General features: G+C 43.6%; 1 protein-coding gene across 1 annotated transcript in view; it reads left to right on the forward strand.

Moving 5' to 3' along the window:
• SEL1L3 (SEL1L family member 3) overlaps positions 1–12,410 on the forward strand; it is a 97,327-nt gene that overhangs the window by 65,832 nt on the left and 19,085 nt on the right. The window contains exons 15-17 of the mRNA XM_070506110.1: positions 2,719–2,895; positions 5,325–5,452; positions 7,735–7,818. Of these exons, the coding sequence (XP_070362211.1) occupies positions 2,719–2,895; positions 5,325–5,452; positions 7,735–7,818 (389 nt within the window). The remainder of the gene's footprint in view (positions 1–2,718; positions 2,896–5,324; positions 5,453–7,734; positions 7,819–12,410) is intronic.

The following is a 12,410-nucleotide window of genomic DNA, read 5'->3' on the forward strand; positions in this document are numbered from 1 at the left end:
AAATGCCTTTGAATTAGGAAAACCAAAAGCCTAATTCTTTTGAAGGTTAACCCTGTCGTGTCCAATGCCCATTTACTTCTCCGTGCTTTAATAATGGGGCTATTTATCAAGTTCATTGTCAGTCTTAGGAATTATTTTGCTTTTGTCACTATTTGCTCTTCAATGTTATCTTCAAGTCAGCTAGTTTCAGTATAGCAACACAGAATGCAAGTTAAATATCATTTGGGAGGGGGCACACACACGCACACACATGCATGCACACATATCCCTGTGTGCAAACACACATGCCCACTGCATGCACACTCACGCATATTTGCAAATAAATAAATTTGTAGAAACCACTGTAATTCTACAACCTTGACAGGGCCCTGTGTAGTTCTTCTGGCTCTTGAATGTGCCTCCATCCCAAAGGCTGCTAATATTTGCCCTGTCAACAAAGACTCCTGACGTTATCATGAGGATTTTTCTTCCTCATTCCCTTTCTTTAGGGAGCTCAGAGTGTCTTTTTTCTGTTAAAGAGGGAGGTGGAGCATGGAGTAAGAGAGCCAAGAGGCTTTTCCTCCGCCTATGGGGTATCAAGAGGGCACATGACCGAGGAGAAGGGAACCCACTGAAGTGCACATCAGCTCCGACCCCAACAAATTATAGCGCAGAAATAGAAAAGCAGCTTAATGACGGTCACTGAGGGCATTGGTTCCAGAGTGTCCTAAAATGGGGCAGTTATGGGGCTTCCTGGCAGGTGTGAAATTTGCATCTCTTTAGCCATCCTAGTGGTGAATTGATGTCTAATGTGCTTTATTTTGAAGGGATTTTTAGCTGAGCTTAGATAAGTATTGGGGAAATGCAGTTTTATGGCTCAGAGTAGTCACATCTTTGAAAGTATTAGGTGATTCTCACTCATTTACCCAGCAAGGAATTTTTAAGCCCCTACCCTTTGTCGGGCACTGTGGTGAAGGTGCCTATAGTTTGATTTTTGGACTTAGCCAGAAGTCATGTGAAGGCAAATCTGTTGATTGAGGTGTAAATATCCAGAAGAAGGTATGAGTATTAAGAAATAAGACAGGAGTTCTCATGGGGCTCGGAACTTGGTCCAAATGCATTTCCTAAGGAGTTCTGCAGATGTTTTGAGTCATGACAAGTGCATGTGAATAAGCCTGGGGCCCCTGACTTCACTGTAAAAGCCACGTTGATGTGTCCTTCTGTAGACTTCTTCCAAAGCTGGTTCTCGCCACTTTCTACAATGACCTGCTCTGTTACTTCACTGAAACACAGTCTGCAGGACTTATCAGGAGCCTGCCTTGCACCTGGTCCTTGGCGAGGCTCAAGAAGAATGCTTCTGTGACTGGATCCAGGGCACTAACGTTTTCCCAGGTGTCTGCTTTCTTGCGGACCTGCAAAACTGAGCCCTGCTCTCCATCCTCAGAGTAGAGGATTTGGATTCCATTTTGTTTAGCATCAGCATTCAAAGGGTGGCTCTTGTTCATTCATCAAACATTTATTGAGCACCGACTCTGTGCCAAGCACTCATATAGGTGCTTGAGATACAAAACAAAGATCCCCGCCCTCATGGAGCTTCTGTTCTACGAGTTTTGTTAGTTTCTTTCTCCTGGGCTTTCTGGCACCCAGATTCCAACATAAAGACTAGGAAGCACAGCCTTTTAGGAGCCATTGCAGACTGGAAAGGCTGCAGGCTGGGATCTTGGCATCTGTTGTCAAGGAACACCTATCTTTCCCGGATGAAAGGGAAGGTGAAGGAGATTTGGTTCTGCACTTAGGATTCTCTCAGCGGCAAGGGCACTGTCACCCCTCGAATCCTTTTTTCCTCTGCTGGTTCCTGGTCTTGTGGGTCTAGCAGGATGGGAGGAAGGAGAGCACTGCATTCCCAGGTTGCACTCAGGTGTCTCCCTGCTGGGCAGGAGGCTCTGTCAGGAGCCCTCACACCCCTGCGGGGCTCCTGAGCCTTCAGCAACTAGACTGGAGGCTGTCGTGTGGAAGCAGGTGGGAGCACCTGGGTGCAAACCTGCGGAAGCAGAGGAGGGCATCTGATAGCATGAATCAGCAAGAACAAAGACGCTCGAGACTAGATTCACATGAACCAGCCCTTCTCTGGTGCCAGTTTAGATGCAGTTCTGAAACCCACCCCCTCTCCACCACCCTCCCCTTCTGCCTCAGCCCGGACCAGACTCCACCTGGCCGAGCTGGGATGCTAAGCAGTCACAAGGCACCTGTGCTTTGCAAGTAGGATGCTGCAGCTGCTTCTCTCCGAGAATTTGCTGGTGTTCAGGGCAGGGTAATCAACAGATGGGCGGGTGGGTCACCTAGAAACCGTCCCCGCCAGGACAGGTTTCAGGCCTCCTGTTGCAGTTGAGCTTTCCTGAATTTCAGGGGCACTCTTGATACTCAGGGCAATAAGAGGCCTTTTGTAGACAAGGGCATTGCGTAACAGCCCATTGGAGGGGAGTGATGATTTGGGGGCCAGCATCACTGTTGAGCTGGAATGCGAAAATCCCAGCAGCAGCCGGGAGAAATCCACCTGGGAAGACTCTGAGGCGGGCTCGTGTTTTCGAGCACTTAGCTTTTCTTTGATGCCATCTGTCCCAAAAAAGAGACAGGAAAGGTTTTGCTCAGACTCCAGCAGAATGCTTTCACAATCAATTCTCTTTAGGTTTCATTAAAACAAAAAAAAAGTAATTTCTTTCTTCTTGTTCTAAAATCCAGGGATTGCATCAGGCAGTCAATGGCCTGGGATGGTATTACCACAAGTTCAAGAAAAATTATGCGAAAGCAGCACAATACTGGTTAAAAGCAGAAGAAATGGGGAACCCAGATGCATCATACAATCTTGGAGTCCTGTATCTGGATGGTATTTTCCCAGGAGTTCCTGGAAGGAATCAAGTGAGTAAGACTTGAGACCAGCCGTACAGCTGGTCAGTCACTCAATCATGAAGCATTTGTGAGGGTGCACTGTGTGCCCAGCCTGGACGAGCCCTGTGGGTGGGACAGACACCACCCAAGCCTCAGACCATGTTCCCGAGGAACTCAAGGGTCCGATTAGGAAGACAAGATAGTGAAGAGCAAAGGAAGGCATTTAGCCATATGCCAAGTATGTGCTAATTGCTGTGAGCCAAACAGTTCTGGAAAGGGGAAATGGTGAAGGCCAGTGCAGTCAGGAGGGCTTCATGGAGGAGGGAGGCCTGAGCTGGGGAGAGGAGCAGGAGATGATATAGGGGAGAATGAGCGAGAGATGGTGCTGAGATAGATCTTACTAGAAGCAAAGAGAGCTGGGTCCTAATAGGGTTACCTGGTATGAGACCAGATTGAAGAGTAATGAAAACAACAATGACAATCTTTGGTGTTTGTTGAACACTTCCTTGGTGCCAGACACTCACAAACACTTTACGTGCCCCAAAACACTTTACGTGTGCCGTCCCATTTTATCCTAACAACTCTCTGGAATAGTTACTATTATTACATCCATTTTACATAATAAGCAACTGAGGCTCTGGCCGTGGAGATACAGCAAACTTACGGTATCTTATGTGACTTAGAGTCACACCCTTAGTGGAGTCAGGACCTGGATCCCCACATGAAATGGAAGCCGTTCGTTATCAATAATAATTTGATGATGATAATAATAACCTGAGCATCGTTACATCCAACAAAGTTCATTGAACGCCCATCCTACGCCAGGCACTGGGGACACAGCAGCAGACAAAACAGTGTCTGCTCTTGGGAAGCTTACTTTCCAGTGGGGGAGAAAGACAATAAACAAATGAATATATAATATGAAGACGGTGGAGATAGTGTTACGGGGAAATAAGGCAGGGTAAGGAGGACAGGCAGGGTAGAGATTGGGGGATGCTATTTTATAAGGGAAATCAGACGTCTCTTTGATGATGTGATGTTGTACAGACTCCTAAAGGAGGCTTACAGATATCTGGGAGAACATTCCAGAAGGAGGGAACAGCCAGGGCAAAAGCCCCAAGAAGAAAGCAGGCTTAGTGTGCTCGCAGAATAGCAGGGAGGCCTGAGTGGCAGGACCAGAAAGCAGGGAAGATGGGAGAGGCAGGAGATAAGGTCAGGGAGGCAGGTGCCTGGGTCATTGTGATGACTCAGCTCTGAGCAAGATGGGAAACTCCCAGACAGCTTTGAACAGGGCAGTGATAGGCTGTGTTTTAGGAGGCTCCTCCTGGATCCTAGCGGGGACTAAGATTGAAGGAGACCAGAGCAGGAGCAGATGGTTAATGTATTGAATCCAAGGGAGAAAGGATTCCGGGTCAGAAGAGGGGCTGAGTTGTGGCTGGATTCTGGATAATTTTGAAGGTCAAGGTGACAGGATTTGCTAATGATTGGATGTGGGGTGGGAGAGGGGAAGAGAAATCAGGACAACTCCAGCATGTTTGGCATTTATTGAGATGTGAAGAGTGGAGAGGGCATTTAGTGGGATGGGGAAGCCTTGGCAGACTTGGGGGTGGGGAATCAGAAGATCATTTTTTGTGAAACACCAGGCTAAGCCTCGAGAATGTGTTATCTCATTTAATCCTCGAAACAACTTTTCATGCTAGTTACTGTCGGAAGCCACATTTTTCAGTGGAAGAAATTGAGATAATCTGTCAGTTAGATTAACGAACATGCCCGAGGTCACCCAGCTAATAAGGAGCAGAGCTGGAATTTGAACCCAAGCCTGTCTGACTCTAAGACCCATGCTTAAAAACGACAGTTAACTGCCTTGGAAAAATAATAGCAATCCGTGGAACATAGGCCACTCAAAGTGCTTATTTTATTTTTCCCCCTCTACCTCTCTCTGACTACATATGAGGTGGTATATTTTTATGCATTGCAAATGTCTGGTAACCCTCCCACACATCTGCGAGAGTGGACTTTTTATTGTCATGTTCTAATTCTCACCTTCCTACTGGAAATGCAGTTTTTGTGCATGCATTTGAATAAAGGTTTTAAGCCAGGTTAGGAAAGCAACTGCCTGAATTCTCACCTGGTATGGCTTCTGACACGGTCTTCCTTCTAGCTTGCAGGAGTTACGGGATCAAATGAGATGACACTGGTATTCGTAGTTACATGTTGTCTTATTTATTGGGCAAACTTAACCAATGGAAGAGCTGTGGTCAAGGTTATCACATCCAGAGACCAGCTCCTGTGGTTGGCTGTCTTCCTAGAACTTGCCTCAGTTTTCTTAAAGATAGCAGAAGTTATAAGCCTGTGATGCCCTCAGGTGTTAAGTACCTCCCCACCTTGGCTCTGATGAAACCAGCCCAGCCAGGAAGACTCCTCGCTAAGGAGAATGACCTTGTCCGTCTCTCTTACAGACTTTAGCTGGTGAATATTTCCATAAGGCTGCACAAGGGGGACACATCGAAGGAACCTTGTGGTGTTCCCTCTACTATATCACAGGCAACCTGGAGACGTTCCCTAGAGATCCCGAGAAGGCTGTTGTGTAAGAATCTGTCACATGTTGCGGACGACGGGAGAGCCGTGTGCTGTATTCACCATGCCTGAGAAAACGAAGTTCCTTTTTCTGTTTTTTCTTTGCATTTTTTTAAATTTCATTTTTATATTTATCAGTTACACACACACACAGTTTAAAGAGCAAAAAAATTTGACAAGGCAAAAATAAAAAACAAAAATTTAATTAAAAATTAAAAAAAAAATAGTTTGATAAGAAAAAACAGGAAATCTCTGCACACCCCACCCCGGGCTCTGTGTCCTGCTCCCAGGAATAAAATATGCTCAATTTTTTAATTACTTTTTTCTTATTTGCCTCTATCTCTAAATAACATACTTACACCACTATTTCTTGTTATTTTCATTATAGGCATTGTCTAATGATGTCCCACAGTGAAAGATAAAGTTCTCTCTCGCTCTGCCAACTCCTGCCACCCCACACATTCATACTTCCTGCCCTCTCCCACCTTCCCAATAAATGGCAGATTAGCACCAGGGCTTACATTATTATGACCATGTTCGCTGCCGAGCCACGTGGTATACTACTTGGCTTTTTCTTTCTGGCAAAGCATTAGTTTTCTATGGAATAGCAACTGTATTTTACTGTTCTTTCGTTGCTCAGCTTTCTGTGTACTTATCATTTTCTATGTGCTTGGTCTCCAGATTCTCCTTCAGTTGTCTAAAGGTCTTCTCAGTGTGTCCAGCCCCACCAGATAGCTTTAATCTTCTTGGTAACGTCTCTCCCAGAGTCTTTGCTCAGGACAGAGCTGCCCTCCTGAAATGACCTTTGTCATCATTGTGGGGTTCCCGCTCCCTTCATTTCTATCTTTTGTGGTTCTCTTTGCTGGACCCTATTCCTCTTTCTTGGTTTACTCCTACATTTTGGTAGAGTGCAACCTGCCGTAGCTTCCCGAAGAACGACAGGGAGCACAATTTTGAGGTCATGCATAACTGAAATGCTTTACAGGGCTTGGCAAACTATGGCCCACAGATAACACGTGGCCTGCCACCTGTTATCTGTGGCCCCAAGAACTAAGAATGCTTTTTACATTTTTAAAGTGTTGTGAAACAAACAAAGAAGAATATGCAACGGAGATCACATGTGGGCCACAAGGCTTAAAATATATGCTATCTTGTCCTTTACAGAAAAAAAGTTTGCAGACCTCTGCTGTACACCACCCCACACCAACGGTCTGGCTCTCCAAAAGGTTATTTTTCATAAGACATTTGAGAGCCAACTCAGCGTTACCTGAACTCAGTGATAAAATTAGACACACTTGAGGCTTTTTATCATAGTTAGTTAGGACATTTGGTATGAACTTTCATGTTTCATGGATTTTCTTGTTATCCTTTTGTTATTGATTTCTATCTTAATTCCACTGTGATCAGAGATTATATTTCGAATGACTTTGATCCTTTGAGATTTGCTGAGGCTTGCTTTATGAGCAGTATATGGTCAATTTTGGTACACCTGCTTTTTTTGTTAGAGTTTGCATATTGTATCTTTTTCCAACCTTTTACTTTCAATCTTTCTCTGTCCTTTAATTTTGATGTATATCTCCTATAAACAACATGTAATTGGAGTTTTGTGTATTTTTTATTCAGTCCGACAATTTTAGTTTTTAACTGGTGTATTTAGTCCATTTACATTTACTGTAATTATGGATGTACCTGTTTTAAATCTACCATTTTACTATTTATTCCCTACTTGTTCTATCTATTCTTTGTACCTTTTTTCTCTTTTGTTGCCCTTCCTTTATATTAATCAAGTATTTTAAAAAAATTATTGTATTTCCCCCTTCCATTAGCTTGTGAGTTATGTATTCTTATAACATTGTTTTAGTGGTTGTAGATCTAAATATTACAACAGACTAGTTCATTATTAGTAAACCTCTCCAGGATAAATTCAGGGACGGAAACAAAATAGGGAAAGCTTATAATAAATCACTAAACATGTTTTAATGGAGAGAGTATTAGAATTCTTGATGAAGGCTATCTTTTTCCATATTGGTGGATATTTGTCATTACATACCTTTCATGTCTTTGTTCCCATACATGACAGCTCCTAAGCATTCTTAAGAAAGGGCACTGAATGCGAAGCTCTCAAAATGCGTCTTTCTTTACCTTCTTAACATTCAGCTCTGGTTTATTGCTCTGTAAAAATTCTAACAAGCAAAATATTCCCCAACTGGGATTTATTGAGATCATATGAAGGAAAAAGCAATTATTTAATTTACCACAGTTTGTATATTTTCTCTTCTGTTTCCTTTTCAGATGGGCAAAGCACGTAGCTGAGAAAAATGGCTACTTGGGCCATGTCATTCGCAAAGGCCTCAATGCCTACCTGGAGGGCTCATGGTAAGCTCGGGACCCGCGTTAGAATGCACTTTCCCAGCCCTTATCTTTCAGTCTGTGAGTAGCCTTATGAGATGGAGTCTTAAAATGCAACTGAAAAAGCAATTTGCAGGGAAATCACGACCTCCCAGCAATAATATTCAGAGTATCGCACACTGATTGGCCGTTGATTGGGAAACATAGCATTTCCATGTTTAATTATACACAAAAATTAGTTCTCTAGGCGGAGCGTCCACAGTCATCAAGTTGAGAGACACACGAATGCGTTGACTTCCCTTCCCTTCAAGCTTGCTTCTCTTGGTTTTCGAGTCTGGAAGAAGCACAGGGGATCTTAGCTGACCTCTGCCTCTCAGGACAGGCCACGGAAGGTCCAGGATTTCCACCATACTCGTGGCAAGAAGAGAGAGCAGCGTGTTTAAGGCTTAGGCTGCATTCTTCTGTAGATAGTTTACTGCATCTCCCACGGCCAGGAACCTGGCATTGCTCGAGTCACTCACCAAACCTCCAATGTCACAGCCAAACAGCCTGCCCTTTCTAACCTTCTTCTGCTGGAGTTAGCATGATGTACTCTATGGCTTGAGACACCGCGTATGAGGACTTGCAAATGCCCCCCAGTTGCTGTTACTTGATTTTACAAATAAGGTGGCACCTCTCCAGACTCTACCTGACTCCGTCTTTTTGTTTCCTCTGTGAGTCTTAGCACTCTCTCTTACTTTTCCTTGGGCCACATTTTCTTGGCTGCTTTATTGCCTAAATGATCTGGGTATTTCAGTAATAACTAAAAAGTATATGCAAATCAGCACATATCCCCTCGGTCCGCTGCCTCAAGAACATTAGACCAGACCTGTCATCGATCATACTCTGATCCAAACCTCAATTAAAAATTAGAATATAAGGGACTGGCCCAGTGGCGCAGTGGTTAAGTTTGCACGTTCCACTTAGGCGGCCCAAGGTTTGCTGGTTTGGATCCCGGGTGCGAACCCATGCACTGCTTGTCAAGCCATGCTGTGGCAGGCATCCCATATAAAATAGAGGAAGATGGGCACAGATGGTAGCTCAAGGCCAGTCTTCCTTAGTAAAAAGAGGAGGATTGGCAAACCTGTTAGCTAAAGGCTAATCTTCCTAAAAAAAATTTTAAATATAAGTTTAAAAGAATGCCATTTCCTCCTTTGGTCCATGGGTGCCCCCGTAATCAACAGATAGCGTCTCAGTAAACAAGAATCTTAAATTAGAGAATGCGAGGGAAATGAACTCAATGAAAAAAGCACCAAATACAAATGTTTATTATTATCATTTTGTGAAAGTTTATTATCTGTGGCCTCACTTTGCACAATTGGAAAGAAATTTTTTAATGAAATTATTATTTTCCAATTGATATACCTTACGATTTTTGTGGTGTTTTATCTTGTTTCCCAAGTGAGCTTCAGTTCATAAAACTCCCAAATTTGACTTTAATTCATTCTCTACTTCTCATCCTCCAGACTTCCCACCCATACCCCCCTACAAGCTTCTTAAGGAGAACGAAGCATTTAAATATGAAAATGTTTATTTGATGGGTTTCCCCAAAGGGAGAGCACATCTGTAAATACCCATCCCCCAACACACACACACACGCACACACACACACATACACCAAGATGTCTGACACCGTTTTTCCCATAGAGTGTCTGTTAGTAGCTTCTGCTAATGGCTTAGCTTTCTTGTCTACTTTTGGCTTTAATATCACAAAGCACTTCAGGTAGCACATTTAAAAATTTGCACTGAAGTTCAAGATGAACTAAGATTTTTGTGGAGGCCAGCCTGGGGGCATAGCGGGTAAGTTAGCTGCTCCGCTTTGGTGGCCCAGGGTTCGCCCAGTTCGGATCCCAGGTGTGGACCTAGCAGCGCTCATCAAGCCATGCTGTGACAGGCGTCCCACATATAAAGTAGAGGAAGATGGGCACGGATGTTAGCTCAGGGCCAGTCTTCCTCAGCAAAGAGAGGAGGATTGGCAGCACAGGTTAGCTCAGGGCTAATCTTCCTTAAAAGAAAAAAAAGATTTTTGTCACCTATTGTCCTTCTTCGAATATTCAGTTACAACATGAGATTGTGTTTTTGGTTGTTATCTTTTGGCGGAAGGGAAGGGGAATTAAGTGTGTTCTACACTGTTTGTGAGCTGGGTCCAGTCCAGCCAATTTACTGAGTACACTTAAATGCCGGGTGCCTTGCCATAAGCTGTGGGGGATGCCACCAGTAGGGCTTGAGGAAGTTTGCAGCCTCATCTCCTCCTCATGCTGAACTACCTACAGTTTCTCTCATGGCCCATCTTCTGTCTGACCTCTGGGCCTTTGCACTTACTGTTCCCTCTGCCCAGAAGTCCTGCCTAACTCCTTACTCCCTTTTGTCCTTTCATGGATCAGGACTGCTCTTTACTTGTTGATTGCCCTGTGACTTGTATCCCAGAGCCCAGCACCTCGTGGCACCTGGCAAGTGCTTAAAAAGACAGAATAATCATAACTGAAGGGCCCTGAGCAGTATGTAAAGAGCATTAGGGATGCTGGAGAGGAAAAGAAGCTATCTGGTTTGAGGAACTTCTGCCAGCCTTCATGATGGAGGTAGCCAATGATATGGCCTTAAGGAATAGGTGAGGTTTCCACTAGCCATGCAAGGAACAGCATTTATGGTGAAGGGAATCACAGGAACAAAAGCAAAGAGACAGGAAAATTGTGCGTGAGTGTAGGAAATTTTAAGCCACCCAGTTTGCCTTGAGGGTAAGATTTGCAAAAGGGAGTGATATATAAAAAGACCACAGAAGTCCTGCTTTACGGAATTTTGAATGGCAGATCACACACTTTTTACTTAATTTGTGAAGCAGTGGGGAGCCATTGATAGTTTTGAGAGAGGGTAGTGACATGACAGAGCTGGGTTTGGAGATACTGAGCCAAACAACTGTGTTTGATGGAGAAGAGAAGGGAGAGTCTGAAAGAGGGAGCTAGTTCAGAACCCAGGTAAAAGGAGCTGAGCATTTGAGCCAGAGATATACCATGAGCCAATTGAGTTATTTTTCCCTTCTTCTGTCATATAATAGTTGGTACGTAGAAATAATATGTCCTATATATATATATAGGTTCCAAAGCATAACAGTAAAGTGGACGCCTGTAACCCTATTTAAGAAAATGAATTATTGAAGCCGTCTGCATTTCCCTCCCAGATTAGATCACCCCTACTCCCAATGCCCGGAAGTAACCATCATCCTGAACCTTGTTGATCTGCCCCTTGCTTTCTTTATAGTTTTGCTACACGTAATGATGTCTTGGTCGACAACTGACCACACAGATGATGATGGTCCCATAAGGTTAGTGCCATGTAGCCTAGGCACGTAGTAGGCTGTACCACCTAGGTTTGTGTAAATACACTCTATGATGTTCGCACAATGACGAAATCGCCTAATGATGCTTTTCTCAGAACGTCTCCCCATCGTTAAGCGACATGTGACTGTATATGGATATATTCATATACATAAGACTTAGTTTGGCTTGTTTCTGAGCTGCATATTATTAGAATCATACTATATATAGTTCTTCAACAGCTTTTTCCTTTCACCTGACATTGTGTTTCTGAGATTCATAGCTTTTGGTACATGTACATGTGGATCATTCATTTTCGCTGCTGTCTTATATCACAATTTACTTACCAGTTCTCATGTTAACACATATTGGGGTTGTTTCCCATTTTTTTTGTTTGTTTGTTTTTAGGAACAAGGTGGCCGTAAACATTTTTATGTATCTCCTGGCATATATAGGAAGAGTTTCTAAAATATAAACCTAGGAGTGGAGTCACAGGGCAGGCACATGTTCGACTTTACAAGATGATGCCAACTACTTTCCAAAATGATTTTACCAGTTTACTCCCCTGCCAACCGTGTATAAATTTTTGTTTCTCCATATCCTTGCCAGTCTTGATGCTGATGCTAAGTATAGTTAAAGATAAGTCTCAATCTAGATTTGAAGCCTTTTCCTATCAATGGGAAGAAACATCTGGTATCCATTCCAATGGGAAGATCTTTGTCAAAATATATCTGAGGCAAAGGGCTTCTATCTCTTCCTTCTTGCGGAGCCTCCAAACACACCCCAGGGGTTAAATGGGAAATATATGAATGTTGGCCTCCTCACACCCCAACGTGGCTTTTTTTGGTGACATCTATTTTGCAGATAGGACTGAATCGTCCATCCATGTCCCAAGTCCATCCCCTTTTTTCATTTTCTGTGAGTGAATTTATTCTGGGCATTATTCTCAAATTACGTGTGTCAGTTTGATGAGCTTGTACTTTTCTGTGTTGTTCCAAGATTTATATGGGACAGTTTAAATGAAGAGTGTGAGTGAGAGAACGGCCTTTTGCTGTGTAGGCCCAATACAGAAGATAATGTTGCCGTGCCTGAGGCTGTCCTCGGACACCAGGAGAAGTCAGCTAAGGAGAGGCCGGCTGTCATGTTTCATTTCTCTCTGCCTTACCCCTACGCGTGTTTTACCTGTGAGCTATGTGTCTTATTGTCTTTTGTCTTAAATATACCCCAAACACTTACCCCAGGAGGTTAGCCAGATTGTGATGGGCTTGA

Source organism: Equus asinus, chromosome 3 (assembly GCF_041296235.1).
Source record: "Equus asinus isolate D_3611 breed Donkey chromosome 3, EquAss-T2T_v2, whole genome shotgun sequence".
NCBI lineage: Eukaryota > Metazoa > Chordata > Mammalia > Perissodactyla > Equidae > Equus > Equus asinus.